At 41.7% G+C, this 26,831-nt stretch overlaps 1 protein-coding gene across 2 annotated transcripts in view; it reads left to right on the top strand.

Annotated features, from left to right (window-relative positions):
- The first annotated feature begins 13,987 nt into the window (after positions 1-13,987).
- CD99 (CD99 molecule (Xg blood group)) overlaps positions 13,988-26,831 on the top strand; it is a 32,478-nt gene continuing 19,634 nt past the window's right edge. The window contains exon 1 of one of the 2 annotated variants that reach the window (XM_074907770.1): positions 13,988-14,352. In XM_074907770.1, coding sequence (XP_074763871.1) covers positions 14,292-14,352 — 61 coding nt within the window. In that variant the 5' untranslated portion in view covers positions 13,988-14,291. The remainder of the gene's footprint in view (positions 14,353-26,831) is intronic. The other variant, XM_074907778.1, reaches the window with a different exon arrangement.

Genomic DNA, 26,831 nt, shown 5'->3' with positions numbered 1-26,831 from the left:
GAAAAATCCTGCAACTATCTCCCATGCCTAACTTTCCAGAAGAGATGCGTATCCATGTCTTTACCTGTCTTGATATCGGGATAGTGCAATGTGGTACATTTGAAGCTAAGGGGTGGGAATCACTCACAAGTTTCACTGGTAGAAATGCAACTTGGGAGACTGTTGATGGAAATTTTTTCATCTGTTTGAGAAGGAACTTTTACAGGTGGAGCTGAGGAGCTGCTCCCATTGCTCATCAAGAAGTGCATGTTTTCATAACAATTCAGCTATGTTTCTTTTGTGCATATCTCAGTACATCTCTGCTTTTCCTCAGATTGTAGCTCCATAACATAGCTCCGCTGCCAGTGGTCACTTCTAGGTCCCTGTTTCTGAAGAAAACAAAAGCCTCAGCTTTGCAGGTGAGCTGTCAGCACGTCTTCTCAATCCAACACAAGAGCTGGCTTTCTTCCTCAGTTCCTCAAGGACAAAGTGCCATGCCCAGATCTCTTTCAGAGCCTTTTTTCCAGCATGCTCTTCAATTCAAATAAAAGCTGGCATTGAATTTTTCTTCCTGATCTTTCTCAAGACAGCAGAGGCCAACTTCACTCAGTCAGCAGCTGGAACCCTCCCTCCGCCCTATTGTCCTCTGAGATATATTTAAGCATCCAGTCAGCTGCTTTGAAAAACTGCATGTTAAAAGCAAAGCAAATACTTTAAATTCTATGCTAAGCCTACAGAAGTAATTAGAGAAGTATAATCAAAGTTACACCAAAGATAACTATTTGCATATGTGCTAGAGAAAGTAAAATCAAAATTATATATATTCTAGTACAGAATTTATAAGAGAGATACAGAAACAAACCAACAAGCACTATGAAACTGGCCTTAGAGCTGAAGATCTGAACATTTTTTTGTCTTTAAACCAAACATTTTGTAACCAAGTGTTATTTGGGACTAGCTTTGTTAGTATAAGAACAAAGGTGCAATGGCCAGAGGCTGGAATTGCCTCATTTTTTTCTACAGTTTCTTTTTCATACTGCATTTAGTCAAAAGATCACAAGTCTAGTAGAAAAAAAAAAAAAATCAAAATTTTCAGCTTCAGTTGTTCACAGCACAAACTATGCTGACCTTTTCCAGACAATTACATAAACCAGCAATGATAAGCAGTAGGGATCCCTATTAAAACACAACCCACGGCTTTTGTATGTGTGCATGCCTTCTTTTTTGCCCACAGTTACTGGCTACACTGAAAAAGATTTTATGAAGAAAAACAACAGATATAATAAATTCCAACAGAAATCAGCTTCCAAATATGAGCAGCGAGCATAATCACAGCTGAATCCAGCATTTGCCTAATTCACCAGGGATGGTCTGAGACATCTTTTATCCTTTATACTCAACTCAAACTAGGCATGCTAGTAAAACCCCATTAATCTGTTTCATGAGTCATAGGCATCTTTGTTCTGTACGCTTTGCTGACGGTTACTTTTCTGAGGGTGGAGAATGTGCTTTGTATAAAGTTTCAACTTGTGTGTAAATTCTCTCTGGCACAGCGCATGTGACCTACCCGAGAGACTGTTTTCCCTTACCACATATTGCTATAGCTGAAATCAGCTGAAAATCTCAAGCAGGAAATCCCTTAACGTGAACAAGAGTGTCGTGCTTGCGTAGTCTCTATAGACAGTCTAGATTACATCTTCCCAGAGATCCTATTGCTCACACACTGTGCCCGCTGCAGATCCTGTTCCTCTTTTCTGAGTCTTTGCAAAGAAATGGAAATAACTGAGCAGGCCTTTGGTTGCTTGGTTTATAACATACAGGATAGACACTTCCATTTTAATAAAGAACGTAACTAAATCTAGCATCTAATCCTTGCTTGTTGGAGCACCAGTATAGTGATTGCAGTTGGGAAATAAGTTATGCTGGGTTTTTGTTAGCAGAAAGCACCTTCCTATAGAAGAGTAATGGCAACCTCTTCTACACTGTTTGGAGGGGATCAGATATCAGTTCACTGCTACTCCTCTTGAATTCTCCAGCAAGAGCGGGCTTTTCTGAGACATTCCCCTAAGAGTGTATGGAGGATGGAAGGAATTCATTTTTTTTATTGAAAACAGACTCAAAGACACAATCAGTAATGCACATAATAGACACACAAAAATGCATCTGCCTCTCCCTGAAAAAAAAAAAAAGTCCTACTTCAGCTTCTGAAAGAACATACTTGTGAGGATGTATAAATAATTATTTTCTTCCCCTCTTGCATTCTCTACTAATAAAAGTTTCTGACTTCTTAAATAGGTCCACCCAAAATTAATGCTGCTGAGTAAACAAAGGGTCTGCAAGCCAGATACCTGAGAATTTGAGCAAATGATCACGTGTTGATTTTTACCTTCCAGTATGATAAACTAGAACACTTGAACAAGGATGTAAACTTAAACTTTTAGTCTTCTGGTCTTAAGTGGTATTAGCTAAATAACTGACTTTATATATATATCACATTAGTTGTGTGTGTCAGTGTCACCTTTTACACTTGTCAAATCCTTTATATCACTATACAGATGCCTCAATGAAGAAATGCTGATAGCAGGGAAGATGACAATTTATGGTATACCGTGAATTATGCTGGTAATTAAACATACCTGGAAACTCACAGGAACTAGGAATATGCTAAATGAAGAGGCAAAAGGTTACAATGCCATTAATTTTCTAAACAAATAAATGCGGCAAGTCATGTGATGATCTTCAAGAGTTATATAAAAAGTTAAAAGAAGTTATATAAATTATTATTTGTAAATAAAGAGGCATGTGCAAGAACAGCATAAACATGACATTCAGCTGTTGCCAAGTGAGGACAATAAAACAGTAGAACTGGTGTGCTGAGCTGATGTTTTCTTTAAATCCCATTGTGTCGCATTTAAAAAGTTCACTGCAAAAGCACTGGGCCAGAACAGAACTTGTCAGGTCTGATGCATGTTTGTCCAGTGCTCCACCCTCCTCATGCATCCTCTCCTGCCCAGCATTACTTCTGAAGCAGAAAATTAATTACCATAAGACAAATAGATAAGCAAAGTTTGATTTTCCTTCTAATTAGCCAGCTTTAGGATGTCAACACCAAGGCTGGTGAGTAGAGTTCATGCAGCAGAGAAAAATACTGTGGATCTCAAGGTGTTTCAAAACATTTTCAGCTGTGCTTAATACAGTTAGGGTTTCTTCTACCTGCTTTTTCTCGGTGCTCTCTGCAGCAGCGCACAAGAGGAAGTGGGCTAGGAAGCTATTGTAGAGAGTTGCTGGTAGAGGGTGGAGGAGACTTGATGTCTCTTTTGTACAAAGTTAAACCTCTAGAAACCAATGGGCTGTTGTTGCTATGTCAGAGAAACAACACATTGTAAACATCTGGCTTTTCTGGCGGTGCCACTTTTGTGCCGCCCAATCCCCCCAGCACTGGAATTTAACAAGTCACAGCTGAGGCTCGGCCTGCTGCACACTCCTGCAAACTGCACAACCTCTCCAAAGATATTGGAATAAAGTTTTGGTCAGTTTTTCAAGCTGTGCTAACTTAATCTGTGAAGGCTGAAATGTAGGCTTCTGGGTTCTGTATCCAGGAAGACAGAAATTACTTTTATGCCAACTGTGGTCTGCTCAAGTCATCCACTGCATCCACGCTGACTGCATCCAAGGATTGCATCCAGAACATTTTAGCTTGTTAAAAAAATTAGAGCTAAATTTTGAAAGTTTTAAGAGTGTCATCCCACTTGTAGAGCTATGGAAAGAAACAAGAGGAAGAGAGTCTTGTGTTTTCCAGATCACAAACCAGGAATAGAAACAGAAATCTCAACTACTAAGCTCCCTGTTTGCATCACTAAACAATCACTACCTTTGCTCAAAATGTGGAAATTCATCTTCTGAACCCTTACACAAACCAAAAACCATTTTGTGCATTCTGTACTTTAATATAAAGGCAGTGGCGCTCTTATCTACTTTAACTATAAAAGGACAGTTAATTCCCCGTAGTCTCACTCCCTCACAGAATATTCACAGAGAGAGGCTAAGTGCATCTTTCCCTAGTTTTTGGCTAAAGTTCCTCTAAATCATAGACTACAGCTGTCCCATTACACAGTAGTCTCCTATAGGAACTGATACTAGCAGGATGCATCTGGATAGAGGAGACTGAGGTGGCAAATGTGTATTTATCACTCAAAGCACAGAAATGTACACAAAATTACATCTTACTAATGAGCAGGAAGAAAGAAATTATAGATTTCTATAGTATTTTGTACATTTGAAAAGATTCCCCTGGCATATATATCAGTAGATATCAACGAGAACTGCAGGTCATCTATAGTAAAGTACATAATTATGGTAGAAATGTCCTGGACAGATCCATAAACTTTACCTCTCTTCTGAGATATGATATGATATGATCAACATGATACATTCTACTTTCTTAGCTTGTTTTAAAATACTGAAGTCTGTTGCTGCACTCAATGCAGTACAGACTGAAGCATAAAAAAAATCTTAATCATTAGGGTTTGGCCTGGCTTTGCACAAGAAATGAGATACTGTGTAGTTAGTAGCAGTGCAAAACCTCATTGATACACACATTCATGCTTTTGATCCCCCCTCCACATCTGGTATCAGTATGTAGTTTAACTTCTTTTAAATCCTGGCAAGCCTAAAGCTTCAGATTTTACATCACAAGGGTGTGGGGGAACTGTCTCCACACAAGTCTTATCTCAGCGTGGTCTCCTCTCTGACTCCACAATACTAGATGTAGCTGGGAGTGCTTGAAACTAAGGCCATAGTGAATTCCTTTGCTGGCTCCTCTCCAGAGCTCTCAGCAGACAGCAAGAGCAAGCTTAAATGACTTTCCCAATTACCTAGATACAGAAGAAGATGACAAGGCAACAAAATGGAACAGTATATGGGAAAAAGAAGGTGAAGCAATGATAGGAAATGCAAGCATTAATAGCTTTGAGATTTTGAACCTGGTAATAACAAGGCACATATGTGAAAATATGGCCCTATCAGGATCAGCAAGACTTCATTCCAATTCCTCACTCCACCCCCACCAAAAGAAGACAGGAGGATTTGCTCTCATTTGTTTAAGCTTTCTGATAGCACTCTGGGCACTTAGGAAAAGAGCAGTATAAAAATAAATGAGTCAGAAAAATGGATGTGGGAATGACAAACACATGAGCTATTTTTCTCAGGTGACGCTTGCTTTCCGCATTTCTTAAAATCTATGGAGAAGTTATTCACAGCTAGTATTCCCAAGGCAGGTACAGTTATGCTAGGTTGTTTTATGAACTCAAATTTTATGTGCTCAAATGGAAAATGCTGTATTGTTTGACTTAACGACTTTTCCTAAACTACACAGACAGGAAAGGGGGGTGTTCCAGCTGTGTGGTTTGTATTTCACATACATACCATTTCACCTTGCATTTATTTTCTTTATTTTTTTTCTCAATTATGCAATGCAGTAAAACAATTAGACAATCAAGAACATTGTAAGTTTACTTTAGTAAGCTGCACTTCTCTATTTTTTCCTTTAGATAATAAGAGAAAAATATTAGAAGAATGAAATGTTGTGAATGTTCTTGCTCGGACTTATAGTGTAGATCTGCCCCTCCCAATCCCAGCATTAGCAACAAAATCACAAATAAATAAGTAAAATTTTATTCATAAGATGTCCTTTAAGGAAATAATAAAAGAGAACTTGAATTATTTAGGCTTACTAAGTGCCTTTCTGTTATATGTGCTTTTTTTTTCTGTGAAGGCAGAAAGGCAGAAGCGGAAAGGAGGCAAATAATTAATAGAGAATTGGAGGAAAAACTGTTTCCCTCTGTAGTATGGTTAAAAAAATCCTACAATGTTACTCCTGCCCTTCGACTGACTTTAAATCACTAGCTGCAAAAAAAGCAAGTCCAAGTATGAATCAACTGATTAATCTGTGAAATATATTATTGCTCAGTGTAAATTGAACCATGGAATAATTTGAACCGCTTTTGGTTTCTTCTTGGCTGGACCAGGACATCAATATCAGCAACCCCTCAACCTTTTGCTTTTTTCCCCCCAAACAAATAATCTAGGCTTCCCCACTGTTCCACCCTTCTCTCCACCCTTGCTGTAGAGAGAGCTGCAAGGGAAAGAATATCAACAGTCATCTTCTCCGAACAAAACTCGGAAAATCAACTTTGTTCATCAACAAAGTGCACAAGGACAGACACTCATTCTTGTGTCATGATCCAAAAAAATCTCTATGGGCTGAGGAGGGAGCCTCATGAGCTGGCTAACTGGCATCATTGAGCACAAAGACACAGACTGTCATCTGTTCCTAAGAAGATGACAAGATAAACCACAAGAAAGATCCTAAAGCAATAAATCCACTGTAATACTGGAAATTATTCTTTAAAGAAGAATTTTTAAGTTTTCCTGCTTGGCTTTTTAAGTACTCACTCATTAGGGAGGCATTTGCCTATTGGGATTCATTTGTTCCTAAGACCATGCATGACTAGCAGTGCTTTTAGTTCTGTGTGTGAAAGGAGATTGATTCTGGCTATTCCTATGTTTAAAGCATTGTAAATTTTCTGCTGCCATGATTTTGCATTCATTTATATAGCTCTGTCTTTTTGAGACCAGACAGTGTCTACCTGTCCTGGTGCACAGGCAACAAATTGAGCATTTTTCCATGCACACACAACTTAGTGACTTGAGCTTCTTTGGGTCACTGAGTCCACGGCCAGGCTATCCAAAGACAGGCCACTGTCTTTCAAACTATGCTTGGGCCTATGATTAAAATCTTTAATCACAGAATGGGTTGGGTTGGAAGGACCCTTAAAGATCATCTAGTTCCAACCCCCTGCCATGGGCAGGGACACCTTCCACTAGACCAGGTTCCACTAGACTACCCCTTGTCCTATCACTCCACTCCCTGACAGAGTCCCTCCCCATCTTTCTTGTCAGCCCCCTTTAATGCCAAATGCAACAACAGTACACTTCATAACACACTGGAGCAGCTGCTTCTTTTATTCTGCAACATGAGACTAAAATAGCTTATGCTTGTCTTAGACTGTAGATGGCTGAAGCTGCCAACAGCATTTGTTGCAGCATCCAAAGGATTCTTATATGGAGATCGAAGTGAGAAATACAGAGATGTTTTTGTTTTATCAGTGCAGCTCAAAAGATTTTGCCCTGATGTGATGCATCTAGCATGCATATACAGAAATCATTATGAACAAAATGCCTTCACAAATGCCTGATAAATTCTTGCCATATTTGTCAGATCTGCTGGACTCTTTCAAGAATCCAGCTACACCCTCACTGTGTTTATGAAACTGAGCAGTCACATAACCCGTGCTACATAACAGAGGTGGAGATATAGAAGACAACAAACCATGGAAGAATAATTAGCTCTCATTAAATCTTAGCTTTCTTCTCTGCTCTAGATCAGTTGTTTCTAATCTGAGCCCTCAGCACAGCACATAACCTGGGGTTATCTCATTGGATAACCACTGAAATTCCTAAATCCTGGTCATCTTAAGGTTCATGCAGCTCAGTGTCAAACTAACTGCCTTTCCAGGCAACTGGTCCAACCCACATCTCTGGTGTAGGTGGCCTTGTGACCCATGCTGCAGGAGGCTTTGGCTGAATGGATCAGAGGGCATGCAGGAAAGCAAGCCCTAGCAAGCCCTGGTTACCCAGGGCTGCATTCCCAAGGCAAGGAAAGAAAGAGGAACACATGCAGTGACATGCACTGCTGCTTCCCCCAATTTTTACAGGAAAGTGGTTTTTGGAAACAATTCTGAAACAATGAGACATGCAGACTTGAGCTTGAAAGGCAGATTTTCAAGAACAGAAGAACCTTCTGCCTTTTTTTACTGTCTAGACAATGTCAGTACTGGGAGTATCACAAACATCACTCTGTGGCTGAAAATGAAGGCATTCCAACTTTGGTTTAATCCTTGTGAATATAACAGTTTATGAAAGTAAGCTATTTTTCCTTTGAGGAGAAAATACAAACAGCAACAAAAGTATTAAGTAAGATACGTTCAGATAATATAGCAAATGACAACAATAACTGAACAACTAAAACATATACTCACATGTTCCTGTTTTATAGAACAAACCACCTCTAATACATGTTGAGAGTGCCAAAAATCGCATTTATTTAGACTTGGAAGGAGGCAGCTCAATCAAACAGTATAAACTGTAAGTAGCACTTACCTGTTTAAGAACTGCTTCAGTCAGTTTTCTCCTTCCTTCTTCTCTGAAGAGACAGAGTTTAACATCAGGGAAAATAACATACAAAACCAGCACTAAGTTATAATCTTAAAATTGAATTATTTTGTTCTTTGAATAAAAAGGAAAAAAAAAATGGACATCAAAGGTTTCTCAAATGGAACAGACATTTCATTACTGAAAGTGTCACTTTGCCAGAAACAAAGGCAAGGTATTCCAGGTTTTCTTTTCAGTAAGTCAAATATTTACATTAAAATAGAATTGACTTAAAATATTCAAAACCAATTTTCATAGTGAAATGCAGATATAGGAGAAAGAGGTTTCAAAAGATATGTAGTGAACCATGAAACCCAAATCTCAGCAGTTAAATTACAGATTTATACAGTTAGTATAAAACTGAAATATTACTCGAGAACTCAAGAGTTCCTATCAGCAGAAGACCTAGTTTACTTTCATTGGATACATCTACACCATAGCATACCTTACAAGGCTTTATCTTTAAAAAAAAAGCTTTTCGCTGTAATTGATAAGCCTGTGTAGAGGTCTATACTGTATACTCCTACAACCAGACTGCTTGCAGTGTTTATACTAGACTAGATATTTCTAGCCCCTACTGTTATGAAGACAAACTGTTATAAATGGCTCTCTAGACAGCAAAAAAAATCAACTTACTAGAATTCAGTGAAGATACCAGTCTACTGAAACAGCAGTTAAACAAAACAAATCATTAATTGAAGAAGGTGAATAATTAATACTAAATAATAGAAATCTTAACACACTGCAGTAACAGTAAAAACATCTGTCCAACAGAAGAGGAACCCATAAAAATACAAAATAATAATTTTTAAAAGCCACATTTGGTATGCTTAGCCTAGAAATACCACAGAATTAATTCTAACAATGAAGACCTCTTAATATCCTGCTTACTCTGACATCACTAGATCTTTCAGAGGAACTATTAAAAGATCTTAAGAAAACCACCGCTTATATGTAACTAATTTATTACCCTAGGCAATGGGCAGCTAGCTGTTCAACACCTGATTCTAATAAAAGGCTACTTGTTCCAGTTCTACTGGTGTGAGTTATTCCAGAAGAAACCAAAACTGGCTTTGAGGAAAAAGGGTTGCAGTTGCATGTACTAAATAAGAAAACTCCTAAGAGAAGGTGAGAAAAGTGGTAAAGAAGTGGTTGATTAGAAAACTGTAGGAAAGTTAGTGCTTCAGGATCTATGTATTGGTTAAGAAACAATACTAAGAAAAGAATTAACAGTGAATATCTACAGTTATAAAGATTAATGCACTTACATAGCCTGTGTATCACTACCACAAATCTGGTTGACAGCCTTCCTGTGCTCTACTGATGTACACATAAAAGCATAGCTAAACCTCCATATAACTGAGGAAGAACATGTTAAGGGTCATTGCTGTAGACTGTATTTGCTTGAAAGGGATTATGCAAGAAATAAAATATCCCTCCGTTTCTGATAAAATACAGTAATGCTAAAAAAAATAGTGCATATAAGATAAATAAGTGATTTCATTAATCAGTAAATTGCAAGTTCTATTATGGAACTAAACTTTGAGTGGCATCCACGTCACATAACATACAGCTACTTTTTAAACAACTTTTTGCTTGATGTCTCTTCAAATGTAGATTAACATGCAGAAAAAATGATCTATAAAATCATATTTCTCTAAAGAGAAAAGTGAAGTGTTATGAAAAACCATAATAGACACTGGACAGAGAAAGATCTTTGAATAGTCTACAGGAAGTGTAGTCAAAGTATGTACGGATGTTACCAGAAGATTAAGAAAACCAAGAAAACAAAGTATAAAGCTGTGTGGAAGAAATCTGAAAAGGAAACAATACCCAGCTGACAGTTTATAGTAGGAGAAATCTCTACAGTAGTAGAAACGGGATTAACTTTAAAGGAGTTGGGCTTTCAGTGGCCATAGACCTTGGTGCCTTACTATCCAAGCCAGTGCTTTAAGTCATGTAGGCATACTGCAATAATTGCTGCTACTAGCCGGGAACAAGTGGTACCAACAGAAAGATGGTCTTTTCTGCAGGAAAAGCTGAGCGTGACTAAGACCAGGTAATTGGCCTTTGCAGAGATTCAGGATCTACACAGCTCCTGCAGAAACTCCTTTCTGAAACAATCTTTGTTATTGAACGGGCTGGTTGTAATCTAATTTGTTCCCTTAGGAAGAAACCCTTAGGCTGCAGTGTCTTAGTGTCTCTTCCGTCCTGCAAAGCAGAGAGCATCAGAAAAAAGCTTGCAACAGGGGAGCAAGCAGAAGTTCTGTAGCAGATTCTGGAGCCTTTTTGGATGCTGGATCATTCTGAAGATACTATTAGAATTGGAAAAAATACTGCTGCTTCTTTAAAAACAAACCAAACCAAACCAACCTGATGTGTTTTTTCTAAACACTAACCAAAGATCAAAAGGGGGTTAACTATGTTGGTAATACATGCATTATATTTCATCCTTCTAAAAAAAATTCACAATTATATTGACTGACTATACCAGCTCAGTTTGTTTGTGGCCCTAAAACGTCAACATGCTTTATTTACTTATTACACTTATTTACAGGAAACTTTGCTGGTGGAACTAGCCCCTTCTCACAGCTCAAGTATGAAAACATTGAGAAAAAATAAGATTTCACATCTTTGACTGTTATTTAAAAATAAAGACAAATGTGAACCTTTATATCATCACAGCAAGAAGAAACATGAAGATCAGAACCCATGCTTCAGCAGATCCATGACAGAAACCAGCCCTGAAACCCTGTCCTTCAGTTTGATTTCAAATTGATAAAAAATATATGAGATGCTTCTGGCAAGTCACCTTCCAATACATGCTGTTAGATGAAGCCACAACCACAGCACAAATGCACTCAAATACACTCCTTACATACGAGTGTTCTTGGCAATCAGAAATACTGCACCTGAAATAAAAAGAGTCATAGCAGAGTACTGCCAAATTCTGCTGAACAGTAAAAGCAAAAAAGGCAACATAATTTTCAGGATTATTTTCATACTCATACTAACTTGGTAACAGTAAACAAATGCGTGTGTGCTTCAAAGAACAACTTTCTACCATTGCCAATACTGCCCACCTCTTTTTTTTTTCTAGTGCTCTCTTCGCCCACCTGCTTCACCATTCACTGGCAGTGGGTGTGGCCACTTTTATTCCAAAAGGCATCCTTGGGGGACAGAGCAGTAAGGTTTTAACCGCTCCAGGAAGACTTTGCTTTTAGCAAATAAAATCTATTTGTCTCTTCTTTGCTTCTTTGAACATCTGGAGAGCTATACTATTTCTGGCAAGGTTGAGAGCTCGTAGGTAAAAGGGGCAAAATACTATGGTGATGCAGGAAAAGAGCTACAAGGATCTTACTTCAGGAGAATTGTGAGGAAACTGAGGAGGCATATGTATCTTCATAGTTTACAGACAGTATAAAAACAGCTCTTTAGCTGCTCACATCATTGAGTTTGCTGAAGTTTGAACAATTTCTTGTGAGTTTATAGCTTCCAACCTTTTTGGTGCTGTGTAAGTCATATTTTTCTTTGGGCGAAACCACAGACCATGCATGTCTTTTAAAGATCAAATTCTTTATAAATAAGCCTTAAGGTAAAATTCTCTCCTTCCAAGGCATCTCCAGATCAGGCAAATGCCCAAGCTGCTTGCATAGGCTTCCTGGTAGAGGCTACAGGCAGGACACAGAATGAAAGACCTGCAAGGACAACCATTGCAGGTTGAGTGGGCCAAAGACAGGTGCTATTCAAAGAAGTGGGTCTCGGATTATGCATATTACCCACACAATCAGATAACCAGCTCTAGTACTAAATTACTTTTATTTTTACAGATGAGTTGGCTTTATGAGTGAAATGACAAAGCCTAGGTTTTTTTCTAATCAAAGTTCCACACATAGAAGAGCTGTTATCCACAAACAATGAAACTCATTTTCACAAGATGTCAGTGAAATCTTCAGATCAAAAGATTAGTAAGATTTAAAAAAATTACCTAATATTCATAAATCTGGAAAATATATTAGCCATAAAGTGGCTAGTGCCAGCAAACTGTATCCCTGCCTCAAGGATCAAACCAGGTGGAAAGCACTAGCTCGAGTGCAAAGTGCAGTTGTTTCACATCTGTTCTAACAGAAGGTTAACACCTCAACTGAAAATGGTAACTCTGCAAAGACTAATTTTGGAAACAGGAAGCTACAGGGCCCTGGTCTGATGTGGTAATTCCAGTGAGATAGCTAGGCTTTCTTTGTTAGTTCTGCAGTCCTGGGGGGGGGGGGGGGAGGAAAGGGTGCCTTGGTATGATGTGATTAAATCGAGAAGTGCACACTACTCTGAGGACTACCGATTCTTGTTCTTTTTGTCAGGAGGGAAACTTATTATATGATGCTTAACAACCACTATAAACAAACAGTCTGTTAAAGGACATCCTTTGAGCAACATTACTATTTTCCTGTGCATATGCACACAGCATTAATGACTAATCCACAATGCTGGATTATACAATGTATGTGCATGTATTAAATCTTACCCTCTAGGCTTGGAGTCCAGGAAGATGGAAGCTGCTTACAATGTAATGGTGACTCCAGTACTACTCCTGCAAAACTTGGATATGTTAATGGAAAAGCTTACCTTAATTTAAAATGCAGTATAATTTTTAGATTAAGCATGTTTATTACTACAGTTAAACTCTTTATTGCCTCAGGTTAAATCTAAAAATCAGTTGACTGGGCACTGTCAAAGAGGAAAAAGTATTACCATCAATTTGTGAACTGGTGACAGTAATTCACTAACTCTGTGACTTCCCGCCTTTCCAGCTGGCAAGGTACCTCTGAGGAAGGTAGAGGCCTACGAGCAGTGAATCCAAGTCAGCCGCACACCTTCTAAGTTACATGTTGTGTGTCTGTCATTGAACTACTTATTATCCAGTCAACAATCAGCACAGACTTAGCAAGGGGAAAACCAGGATTTGGGAGAAGCTTTTTTGTCACACGTGCCCCTGAGCAGAGCTCAGCACAGCTGCATCGACACGGTTCCCAACCCAACTTGTCGCAGCGCTTCAGGCTTCTACAACAGCACGCGGGGGAGCGACCGGCCCTCAACCCGAAGAGTCCGATACAGGCCAGGAAACGGCCATTAGAAAAGGACTTATGCGAAAACAGGATCTTTTAACGTTCATCTTCCCACACCGGCAAAACTAATTAGAGAAAACTCGGTGTTGTAATACACAGGGATTTGCATTTGTTCTGGTCAGCCGCGGGGCCGGTGCAGCATCAATTGCAAATACAAAACTCTTGAGCTATTTTACTGACCTTCTGTCCGACCAGAGACAACGCAAACTTGTTACGGGATGGGTTATTGGGTGTCCTGGCATGTTTCGTGTTGGCTAACTCTTCCCGAGGAAAAGCAGGAAAGCGCCTGGGTGAAGAGAGGGCAGCAGTACAAGAGCGTGCATCTCTGATATTAAAACCTGCGGGCGTTGTTTAAGCCCTGGAGCCCATTTCATCCAGAAAACGGGGCCCCCTCGGTGCGGTGACCCCTCTGTGCCAGGCGGGCTGTGCAGCAGTGCTGGTCAGGGCTGAGCAGCACCAGCCCGCACGCCCCGAAGCCCTGCTCCTTCCCCAGCCCGGCCCACACGGGAAACCCGGCTCCCGGCCTCCACCCCGCCCGGGAACGCGGCTCCGCCACCGCCCGCTCACCCTCCCCGGGGCCGCGGCGCTGGCGGGTAACGGCCGCCCAACCGCCGCGCCCTGGCGACAGCCGCGGGGGCTCCGCCGCGCCCCGCACCCAGGCGGGCGCCGTCCCGCAGCCGCGGCGAGCAGGAGAGGCCGGCTCCGCCCCGCCCGGAGCAGCCCCGGCGGGCAGGGTCTGGCCCGCTCGCCCTCCCTCTCCCCTCGAGGCGGGAGGACACGCCCGGCCTGGCAGCGCGGCGGCCTGGGCGTGTTCGGCGCGGCGCACCCAGCGCCAGGGGCGGTGGCCGGGCGGGAGTGGCCGCGGCGGCGCGGGGAGCAGCTGTCAGGGAGCGGGCGGCGTGTGTGGGGCGGGCAGCCATGCGGCGCTGGAGGCTCCTTCCCTTGGCGGTGCTCCTCGCCGTCCTGGTCTCCGTCAGAGGTGAGGAGGGGCGGGTAGCGGTCCTGCCGCGGGCCCCCGCTGCTCCGCCGGGCTTGGTGGGGGGAGACACCCCGTTCCCTTGCCCTCCGTCCCCGGGGCGGGAGACCGAGCGCCGGCGCTCAGCAGGGAGGCGGGGGGGGACGGTCGGCGGAGCGGCCCCGGGGACGAGAGGAGCCCGGGCGGCTCCCCGGGCGCTGGCTGCCCGTGTCTGTCCGGGGCAGGGGAACACCCCGGTCTCCCTCCGGCTCCTTTTTTGGGGTTATTTTTGTGTTTTGGTTGGTTGGTTTGTTTTCCTTTTAACTCACCGGAAAACTATTCCCGAGCTTTCTGCCCGCTTCCCGCACTGGAAACCCTGTTTTTAGTTTCGGTGAATACCTGCTACTCGTCCCAGTAGAGCCCTTGAGTGTAGCGGGGTCCTCGAAGGAGGCTTGGAGGCGGTTTCGGGGCAGCGGGGAACTCTGCTGCAGCTCGGCTTCCATTTTAGGAAAGAAAGCGGAGTTACGGCAATTCCAGGGCATCAGTTGCTCACCAGAAAGTCTGCAGTCACACGATAGCCTTTCTAAAAAAAAAAAAAAAAAAAATTACGGTAAAACTGCAGGGTAAAACACACCAGTGTATTTTATGATAAGCTTCTCACGGCTTCAGTGTGTGTCAGGGACAGTTTTCTTGAACCCGGATCAAAATGGTGCATATGTAATAATAGCACGTTGGCATTTGGTATAAGGTAATAGTTTGGGCGGGAGAGAAAAGTAGCGAAGTTCCCAATACCTATCGCCTCACTAAGTGCAAAGGAAAAATACTCGTTCCTAGCTTTGACTGGAAGCAGTAGATACTGCATGCAGGATGCCAGAAAAACAGTTTGGTGCCAGGCACCAGAAGAATCCAGTTCTTCTGCTGTGTCCTTATTGTGGTCTTAACTGCTAGAATGGCAAAGCTGAGCTCTTGGGAGAACGGTTATTTTACAGTAACTGGCTTGAAAACTGACAGATGATTCAGGCTGCTAACATTTAGATATCATCTTACTACTTATGTGGCAAACTTGCTTCTCTGTCTGCAAGCAGTCCTCATGGTCATGAACAGCAGGATCTTTGGTGTGGTGCTCTTAAGATGTGTAAGTATTCAGAGTCACTAAAAAATAGTCTTTATAAACTTGCTGCCCCCAAGTTTGGAGGTGAAAAGAGTTTGCCTGGTTTCTCCTTTACCAGAGGGAAGGTGTGCAAAAACTGCCTTCTGGGGTTTTGTTTTGAATTCTGAAGAAAACGATGCTACGTTTTTAACAGATTGCTCTTAAAAAGCTGCTTAATTTGTCTGGGTACGGGTTAATGCTGATAATACGAACCAAGTAGTAGATAGGTCATAATTAGTTTGAACCCTTTTTCTTTAAACAAAATGGGTAAGAATTCGAGAACTGTTGAGAATGTCAGCCTGGGGAGGGTGGGGCCGTCCAGGGGAATTTCAGATTTGTGATGGTGTGATCTTAAATTAAAGGTGAAACCTGAGTTATATACTCTGAAAATTTTTATTTTACTGTTCGTAGGCTGTCTGTAGTCTGAATTTGCAGAACTGCTATAGAAAGTTAGGGATCTTACCTTACAAACAGTTCAGCTGTTGTGTGACAGTTTGGAGTGGTGAGTGGTTTCACTGGGACTGCTTGCTTTCACGATTCCACCGGACGAGTCTGTGCCTCTGGACTGAGAACTTCTTAAGGGATCAACCATTTTAGGCACGTGAAAGCTGTTAGTCTTAAAGCAATATTCAACATACCATGACAATCTGAATGTATTATTAAGCAAGGGAGAACTGTGATATTTGAGCTTGCTTAGCAGAAGAGCTTGCACTTTCAACCTCAAAACTGGTATTCGAGTGTTGTCTCATTTGCCAAGTATAAGCGCTGCAAGTCAGGCAGAGCTGGAATTTAGCTACCGTTGGGGCTGGATCCTGAGGAAGGTTGCATATGAGATTTCATATCGTAAGTTTCTATAGGCTGTCTAACAGCTTGTCCCTGCTGAGGAGTGGGATCTTCCCATTTCTGTCCTCCTGTGTTTGGTCTGGTGCCCATCGGGGCCTGTACTGAGATAATTCAGCTTGATAAATCAACAGATGATTAATCTGATACATTGAGTTTGCTCTGTGGAGTGTTTGATGGGTGTTGGAGCCAGCGCAGGGAGTGGAGAATGGAAATGATGTGAGTGCAGGGGAGGAGAGGACAGGAGGCTTCTTGCTTTGGCTGACTGTTGAGGCGTGATAATGGCTCAGCCATCTTACATCTGTAAAACCACCAGGTTAGCCCGGCATCTAATTTTAGGCATCTGGTTTTCAAAATAGAACTAAACATATTAGGCAGCAGATCTTCTGTACAATTGATAAGAAGAGCACAGCAGAAGGATAATTAAAAAAAAAAAAGCCCATGTGATGAGCAGCAGAAAACTGCTGCATGCAGACAAGGCTTTCCCTTATCTACTGTAGAAAGATCAAGGCATAAAAAGCTGTCTGCTTACTGGGGATTTTTAGTTTGGACTCAGAAATATATGCTTTAAGTATTGTTTGTAAGAACTGCGTAGAACTTGCCAATTGTAATGCAGTTGCCACAAGAAACAGTTGTGGTAGTGAACACCAGGAGGTGAACAAAATACATGCTGGAAGCTGAGACATCTGTAAGATCAGTAGCCTAAGGTGAATTATAGGTGGAGATCTCTTCTTCGTAAGACCGCTGTAATTACAGGGCTATAAGGAAAGGGAAGGAAACACTTGTGAGCCTGACTTCTTGCTGAGGCAGGTCAGTTTTGAGAAAAATGACTAGTTGAATGAAAGGTGGTGAAATGAGCCTCTCTGTAATGTAGTAGTAGGTGGAGCTTTCAGCTGGGGCAGGGACATGGTGCAGGGACTCCTGGACTGATCTCTGCTTTTTGGGATATGGAGTTGTTTGTCTTTTAAATCTAATTAAAAAAACCTAAACCAAACACCACACAACTTTCAGCTGAACAATTTTAGTAGCAGTGGTAGTGTGCATACATGTTAGCATGAACTTGAGAAGGGCAGCACATTTCTCCATCTTTCTATTTCCTCTAATTTGAAATAGATAAGAGGAGTTTTTAATATGTTGTTATTTATATAAAATGGCCACTGCAGTGCAACATCAAAATGACATCACTGCAATAATCCTTAAGCTTTCCATAGTTACACTGATTTAACTTGGCAAGAGTTAAGCATGACTCAGACTACTGCCATCCAGCCAAGACCAGTTTCAATATTTTCTTGATGTTACTTTGGTGCATGTGGTGGGGTTGTCTGTGCTTGAGAAAGGTCTTTGCTTTAACTCTTGCTCTCTTGAACTTCTCACTGCAATCAACTTGTATTTCATCAGGTAATAGCTGTGTTAATGAAATACAGTAATAATAGTAATCTTCATGCATTATGATCGTCTTGCCCGGGGGCAAGTCTCTTTCTTTTAGCCAAACTGCTTTTCCATGCTCTGGCACAGGAACTTACTCTTTGGAGTATAGTAAAAGTGTTTTGAGAGAATGTTATGAGCAAAACAGTCTCCACCTGGGGAACTTTCACTTAAATTAGCTTAACTGTCAGTGAACACAAACTTCTAATCGTGGATTTGGGAACTGAGAGAAAGAAAATGATCAATCAAACCCCTAAGGTCCTCCCCCTTCTCTTTGCTCAACTTAAGCCAAACACCCCTACCCACCCCATCTTGGTTTCCATGGTTTTCACTGCTGGTTACACGCTCAGCCCATCCCCTGCTCCTTTGGTGAGGTGACAGGCAGAGCAGGAAGGTTGTATGCTTAACGGTTTCTTTCTGCTCTCCTTCTCCTTGCCTCCTGTTGATTTTTTCGCTGCTCCTCTTTGCCTCCCTGCCCCATGGAGGGTCGCTTATTGTCCCTCAGGGCTGTCGCTGCTCTGATGTGAGTGGCCCACAGCCACAGTCCCTCAGGGGCGTTCTTGCCCTGATGTGAATGTCTCACAGCCGCGGCCCCTCACATATGTACCCTGTTGGCATGGAACCTCTCCTGCCCAGAGCACACCTTCAGCCTCATGTCCCTCTCAAGTCTCTCCTTCTGGGAGTCTCTCAGACCTTCTCCTCATGTGTCTCCTGTCCCTCCTGGCTGCTGCTCTTTCTTACATGTGTTCAAGCAGGAACACTCTGCTCCTCTGACCAGTTGAAGGTTTGGTGTGCACCATTGCTGTCAGTGCCAGCTGGACATGACAAAGTGGCATGAGGCAGTTCACAGCCTCTTCCCAGACAGGACACCCTGCAGCCCTCTGCTGCTGAAACCCTGCCCAGTTCATGCCCCCTACATTCTTGAGCAACGTGTACCTAGGAACTGTTTGGATATACATCTTGTTGGCAAGCACATACATCTTGTGTCTCCAAAACACAAGGCATAGTTTATGAAATAAAATAAGATTATTTATTATATGTAACAGGCCATGTTTAATTTCATTATCACTTTTCCAAAGGCCACCTAGTAGGTAATTCCTGATCCTCAAGTGATAAGAACCCCTTCCTTAGGGATTTCAATTGCTGCAGGAGGATATACACAAATGTGTGTCTCAGTTCTGGTGTCCCCAGGGCTGGCTGGTACTTTGTTACCCAGCTGAATTTGGGATATATGGTTTTTCTGCAGGACTGCTGTGACAGGTTTCTACTTTTATGTTAACTAGCTTCCCCCCAGCTTTGTAGAGGTGAGATTCCATTTCCCCAGAGTGCAGTTTCAAGTAAGCCATTGTACCATTCCACCTTTCCAGATGCCTGGGGATTAGAGGGAATACGATACAGCTGCACTGCTCCACAGTCTTGCCTTCATTCTTGGACAGCTGTGGTTTCAAAATGACTACTGCTATCTAAGTCTAGCCAAGGCTGCATTCCATCATGCTGACAAAGACATTTGTTTGTTCCATCTAGGATGCTGCCTATATTTTGTTTCCAAGTAGAAAAGCTTCTAGCAACCCATTTCTAGCTTTGACACTATAAGGACACAGCACCTGACAGTATTGCTGGAGAGAAGGAGGCCGATCTACCTGACAAGTTTCTTCAAACTTTCCTTTCTCTCATCACACATACTGGTTCATCGTTCATACTTTCCACGTGTGTTGTTTTATTCCACAGATCTTGCACTGTGGCTTCCCGAGACAAGTCAAAGCTGCATTCTCTGCCCTAGTACATGAAGAACAGTTTCATGGACCCACCTGGCTAAAAATAGCTTTCATTTGTGCTCGCACCTTAAATCTGTGCTGTCAAGTTGAGCTAACTGGTCTGCCTGTTTATTATGTTTCTCAAATTGCCTCTGAATTGCAGATATGTGCATTAACACTGTGTGTTCAAGTAGATGTTTGTCCCAGTAGCTGTTGTATTACTTCCCATTCTTCTGCTGCTGAAATGTGGTTTTCCTCACTGTTGCTGGTTATCACGACTCCAGTCTTTAAACCATTTCTGCACTGCATCAGTGATCACTCAGAAGTCTGCATATATGTATACTTGGGGCCACTGATGCTCCTGAGCATGTTCCAAGGCGATTCCAAAGGCCATTACTTCTGCAAACTGATAGCAGCCTCCTGTCCCTTTGCAGGTGCAGCCTCCCCTGTGGAGGGGTTCCAAGCTGCTTGGAACCCCATTTCCTGCTGTGGTTTTGCAGGATCCATCAGTAAACAAACTCCATTGGTTATTTTCAGCATATAACTCATCATATGCTGGGGTATTTTATAGCCAGAGGCGTTCAGTATTCCTCATGTTGTTGATTTGCTGGCCACAGACTAATCAGTTCAAGTTGGGAAACATGAAGATTACCTGTTGCCCATTACGAGAGTTTTTCCTCTAATCAATCATCAGTGCAGTGAAAAAATTCTCTAGAGATACGTTGTGTCAGAGTTTTCTGGATGATGTTGTGGCATATGGTAGGGCTTTTGTTTCCAGCCCTTGCAGTGGCTGGTTCCAGACACACTGCACACCATTCCAGGTGAAGGCAATTGGGGTAGAGGGGTTGAAAAGAAAGCATTTGCAACATCAGGTGTAACATACCAGTTATGTTTTGGCTTCTGGCTCATTCAAGAGCTGCAGCACGCCTGGAAGTACAGATGCTAATGCAGCAGCTATGTCGTTGAAAGCTCTGACGTCTGTTGTTAATTTCATTCTGCAGTATGCTTCTGGACAGGCTGAACAGCACTGTTGTAAGGTAAATGTGTTTGAGAGCTCCCCTCACCTTGTTTTTCCAGGGAGTCAGTTACCAATTACTTTTGAAATCTCACCAGTGGCCCGTTAGTCAGTTCAGTACCTCTTTCAGCAAATTTGTCTTGCTAAGGGAAGAACAACTGGGTCTGTCTGAGTGCATGCAACATTGCTGGGCTTAGTAAGAGTCCTGGAGCTGTTTCCCTCATGTGTGAAGTAGATCGCTTCTGCCATAAGCCCAGTGCCTTCCTGTCATCTGTCCATCCACAGTGGTCAAGAAAGTCAAGACCGAGGAGGGCAGGGGCAGTAGGGGTGGTAGCAACAGGTAGAGGCTACCGATCTTGTCATTTCAAACTGAGGTTCCCTTCCAATAGAGGTAGGCATGTGTCTTCCCTGCTTACTCTGTGAATAACTACTTATTCTTTACTGCTACACAAGGGCAATAAGGTGCATTGGGCACCAGTATCCATTAGGGCATGATGCAGATTGGGCCAGCCAAGTAGTGCCTGGTCACCTTACCCAGAGAGCCATTGTGCACATAACCAACTTTATGGTTAAAATTATGCAGGCCAGCTGCAGGTCCCCCCCCAGTGCAGTGAACTTAGATGGATTGTCAGAACAGTATGTGGTCTGGAGGCTGGGGTTGGAGAAGGCAGTGGTTGAATCAAGCTCTGACTCTGCCCTGTGCCCATAACTCCTCAGCTGTCAGTGCTGCATCTGAAGGGCCTTCTGTTTGATGTGGTCATACCCTGTCTTTTCCCATTCAGGAGCATTTGTAAGTCCCAGCAGCTGTGACAGGGGCACGCAGCATTCCCATTCTTTCCAGGCATTTTTTCCCAAGCTTTACCATACTGGTGGAATCTTGGTATTACCCCTGACCTCACTCTTAATCCTGCAGAAGGCTCCCTCCAGCATGGTACATAGTAGTTTGTTCCTTGGTGGAGTCCCACCATGTTATCAGCCCCTGCCCCCTAGACCCTGCAAGTTATTTCCATTACAGAGAAAGTGTGTCTTGCCCTTTGCTGATCTGTCTGTATCTTACTGGCTGCTGCAGGAGTTCTCTGTGCCACCTGGCAAAAGCACATAGTGGCACCAACAGTGCTGAGTCAGCTTTTCTGCAGATGGGACCAATACAGCAAAGCTAGTGTTTGGGAGATTGCTTGGTATCATAAAAACTAGTTTTACTTTTCTTTTCTTTTCTTTTTTTTTTTTTTTTTTTTTAAAGCCTTGCTTTATATGCTTGCAAATTCTAGTCCGGGAAAGATTTCCCTGCTCCTGCAGGAAAGCACATTTTTCACGTGTTGAAAATAAAAATTACTGCAGTGATATTCATCACAAGCTCTTTTTAAAGTGGTTTAGTCTCTGCATTTGATGTGACTGGTGAGGCCAGAAGAATAGGATCCAGAAGACTTTCGACAAAGTGTTCTGGGAAGTCATAATCTGAATTCCTGTGACAGTCCAAGAATTTAGTTCTTCATAGCATAAGGCCTGTTTATGATAGTTTTTCTAAATATAGAACAGTTGCTTTAAAATATATAATTAATATGTCAAATGCAGGAATCTTTCTAACAGGTTTTGGGAAAAAAATTATTTTAAAAGAAAACATTTACATTTTAAGTCAGGTTTCATTACACAACATCATTGGCTGTATAACACATGCAGTTGGTTTCCTTTATACAAATTTCAGTCACCTGTGAAGATTCCACGTACTGTGAACATCTAAGAAATGGCATCTTTAACTGTGCTTGTAAAAGGAAAACCTGTTGACTGAGGCAACTATTAGCTAACTGCAGACGTTAATTCCGCTATTTTCCTCATAGTTTGAGTCCTGTAAAACTCCTGTTGGATTTCTTGTTTCTTCAAAATTTTTCAGAAGAAATGGTATTAATTTCTTGATGTGTGTAAAGTATTCACAAAGTTCATTTCACTTTGAGCAGTTTTAATTTAGGTAAAATCATGTTTTTAGGATAGCAGTTGTTTTTTTTATCAGGTAAATGTTATGATTCAGTTAATCTTTCCATGAAATAGAAGTTCTTTTTGATTAAACAGCCACTGATTTCATGGGTAAAAAGCACATTTTAATTATAAAACTGTCTTTGTATGCTTTTTTGCTTAACCACAGAAAATATTGCTTGCATCTTTTCTGTTTGTGAAGAAGTCCAATATTCTGAAGGAAAAATACAGTGAAAAAATTGTTAAACTTTTATATGTCCAGAACAGCCAATTCTGCAAGTCTGGTTATACTTTGCAATATTGGTAGTATTACTGCTTTTATTACTGCCACAAAAATACTACACTCTAAACTTTTTCTGTCTGGGAAAAATGGAGTTGCAGTGTTTAGACTTATATTTTACCACCACTTGTTTGTTCCCTGTGATTCGGAGGAAGATATTGAATCTGTGTGAAGAAGGAATGCTAGTGGTGATAGTAATAGTAGCATGATGTAGTGAATTAAAAATAAGTGAGGCAAATGTGTTGGGTAGGATACAGTTTTTATTAGAGCTGAGGCTATTGTTGGACAAACCAACCCTGGAGTCATGCAATTCCTTGTTAAATTTAGAAACAGGAAGTTTAAGGATAAAGTTTGGGGGAAGGGTTTGGGGAAGCCTATGTGGGAAGCTTTTGGATAAGGCTATCTTTTTCTATATTTTTATGTTTCAGTCTCCTGTTTCTTCCCTCACCTCTAGCTCTCCATGCCTGTCTGTATTCTCCCTTTGAATGCCTGCCTCTGTTTCTCAGTACATCCTGGATTCCAGGCATCTTTGCAGTTGGATCCCAAATGTAGTAGTTACTTCAGCAACTGTTCCCTGCTTTCTCCCTTACCAAATGTTGCAGCCGGTTATACGGACATCACTTCTTTAGATCAGAACTGTCCCTGCTTGACTTACCCAGCAAGTTTGCAATCTGATTTACGACATTCCCCCCACATCCCTTCTCACAAAAACGTTCGGCTTTCTTTTTTGCTATTTTGGCCTTCTGTAAAGGCCAACTCTTTACTGTGCTAACTAAGCAGAGATGTGGACCTTTTTTCAAAAACTTCAGGCAAGAGCTGTGATTCTGAAGTTTAAGATGGTAGCAAGCTGACGACTACTCTGCATTCAGACCTCTCCAACTCTGTCTCTCTTCCTCTTCCCTGCCCACTGCTGCTTCTAATCCTTTCCCTTGGCTGTTATCATTGCATCTTTGTCATTGGCTCCACTGCCAGTCCTATACCCATACATAGCTCCCTTCAGCTTGCAATTCTTACCTGTCCTGAGGACAATTTTTACATCTGCTTCTATTGCTTTCCTGTGGTGTTCTACAAAATGAGTAAATTTATAGTGCAGACTAAAGTCTGGCATGTGTAATGACTGCCTGCAAGTGATAACACTGGAATATAAAATCCAGTTTGCATTAGAAGGTGATACAGAATCAGAGTGGAGGTGGTGAAACTATTTCTTAGGGTGGACATGGAGAGTACTTGATAAAAATTTGTGTCTTAAAATTTGTACTTTCGCAAGATGTCCTTGAACTAGAAATGCTTATGGTTTCACTGTGAACATGTTCCAGATACTTTACTGAGCACACGAACACGCTGGAACTAAGAAACACAGCCTTGGTACAGAAGGGAGGATTTATCTTGTTCCTCAAGTAACCGTAATGAAGGATGGCAAGTAAAAAAAAAACCAACCCACCTTTATAAAAATTAGAAACAAACTGTAAACCCTCATCTGACAAAGACAATCCAACTAAGTGGCAGCCACAAATATATGGCAAGCCAGGAAAATGTAACTCATTATTTAGTGTTTTATCTGTCTGGTTTGAGCTACTAAAGCTAGTCACATTGACCTGAGTGCATGCAGTATCTCTGTGCATGGCTGTCCTTCAGAAATATTTTTTTAGGTAGTAATTTTGGATACATGCTACAAAGTTAGTTGAAGCAGATAAAATGAGCCTTCTCCCACAGTGTTCTGCATTGCCCAGAGAAGCAGGCTGCTGCCACATCATGTGTCCTGTGGCTGAAGCTAGTCTGCATGTTACCCAACCAATGCTGCTGTGGTGCAATGGAGCACAAGCTGTGAAATCCTGGATCGCTGAATTGTCACTTAATGCAACTCTGTTTCAATTAATCCTTTAACAGTAAAACCTGTAGGGGAAAAAAAAAAGTGTCCCTGATGCTACTGAAACATGTCAATGTTTGAAATCTGAGTGGAACAATAGGTTTTGTTAAAAAACAAGTTGACTAGTGCCAGAACTGATTCAATCTCAGAGCAGTGGATTAAAATATGAGTTGTATCACTACAAACCACTGCACTGGGTCTGGTTTCCTCTACCCCTGCCTTCCCCACAGGAAACCCTTGTTGCAAAACCCAAAGTTGTTGTCTTCTTTCTTTTAGCAAAAGCCCTAGTAGCTATTTTTAAGTTTGAAGATTGAAAAGCCATAGCTGAGCAAATGACGATGAAGCAGAGTCTAGAAAAGCAAAGTCAATTTTACTGTTCAGTTAATGTTTCTGACTAGATTATAGGTTTTGCTTGGATTTTGCTGTTAGTATACAAACTGCCTTGAACTGGTAAGGCTTCTGGTGAGGAAGGGAAAAGAAACGGGCTGTGAAATGAATTGTCAGTTTACAATATCTCCAGACATAAAACAGTCCTGATTTACTACAAGCCATCATTTGGTGTACTGCTGTAAAAATAAGCGTATTCTTGACCTAGTTCTTTGTGTTGCAAGTGTGTATTTCGACTAAATTTTATTTTAAATAAGCAATTTCAAAATGGAAGGTCAAGTTGCATTTACTTGCTCATCATAAGTTATAAATTATATTATTTTACCTTGATCAGAGTGAGGACTATTTACCACTCTAACTGTTGAGATTTTGGGGCTTTTACTTCTGGCTGCCAGATCACAGATCTTGGTTTCTTAATACTTCCTAGTTCCTCGTGCTAAAATTTTACCATCTTTCATGTAGCACAGACCTCCCTAACCTTTCTGCAGCTGAGACTCACTTCTGCGCATCCTTTTCCCTTGAGTCCCCTCTGAGACTGCTCTTTCTTTCATCCCTGGCTGCCCCAATCAAAGATGCTACCAGAGGTGCAGAGTGTGAGCAAATAAGTATGCAGACAAAACAAAATGATGGTGTTTCCTGACCATTTGGTGGGGAGGGAAACCTCCAATCTATCATCTTACACACTCTATTGCTGTGTAAAGTGTTTTACTGAATTGGGATGAGCAGAAGTGTGCAACTCTTGAAGTCATGACTCAAGAGATCACGCAGTTGCCCCGAAAACACTTCTCCCTTTCTTCACACAAGGTTGGACAGAGTACTGAACTGTACAGGTGCATATAGAGGTTTTCAGTGCAAATAGAGGAGAATGTTATTATCTGAATAGAAGTACAAATAAACTTCTGGCAATAAAATCGCATTAGGTTATGTGATGCAAGTTGTAGTTACTTTCAGGAGAACCAATGATTTTATTAAATTACACAATGTTGAAGAGTTTGCAATCTGCTTGAATAAAACAGTTTTCTTAATCAAGAATAATCTTTTGATTAATTGCCATTGTAGACTGTCCAGTGTATTTAACTGTACATTTTTGGTGCTGGCTGCAGTTTGGGTTGTTATCCAGTGAGGCTTAATGTTCATGAATCTGGTCATGAAGGCAAGAACACTGAGTGTTCAAAGGGCCTTGAATGTGCATCCCTTCCCTGCCCCACCATCTCCTCTGGTGTCCATCTTAGTAGCATCAGTGTGTATGTTGCTCCACAGTTTCAAAATCATAGTCTTGACTGCTTGTGATACACCCAGTGTTTTAAAGTACATGCTTGAGAGCAAGGGGTTTCATGGATGTCAGTCAACTGGGGAAAGGTTCTTGCCAAGAACTGCTGAAGCTATTACTAGGTATAAGTGCAGAAATCCTCAAGAGGTAACAAGATTCTTTGACTCTGGGAGAGGGAGAGGTGCTGACATACTGACTTTGACCTTTGGAGAGTGTTACAAAAATTTGCAACTGTCCCTTGAGGACTGAGGAGAGAGGCTAGGATGCAAAGTACAGAATTACAGTATTTATTCACACGCCTAAGGTGTCCTTGCCAAATTGGGGCACCCCAAATGTGTTTTTTACACAGGCTTCTTGTAGCCTTCTAACATTCAGGTACAACACGGTTTGACTAGTCACTAACAACCACACTACTGATTAGTAATCATAGTAAAACTTTGCGAAGGACGTGTATTTCTGCAGCGTTCTTGCTGCTTGTCTATTGATCCAGACATCCTTGGAGTCAGTCTCGCTACAGTTATTTACCTGTGATGCCAGCTGATGCTGG

This window comes from Athene noctua, chromosome 1, assembly GCF_965140245.1.
Source record: "Athene noctua chromosome 1, bAthNoc1.hap1.1, whole genome shotgun sequence".
Taxonomy (NCBI): Eukaryota; Metazoa; Chordata; class Aves; order Strigiformes; family Strigidae; genus Athene; species Athene noctua.
The sequence above is the reverse complement of the archived record's forward strand: the minus strand, read 5'-3'. Positions and strand labels throughout refer to the sequence as shown.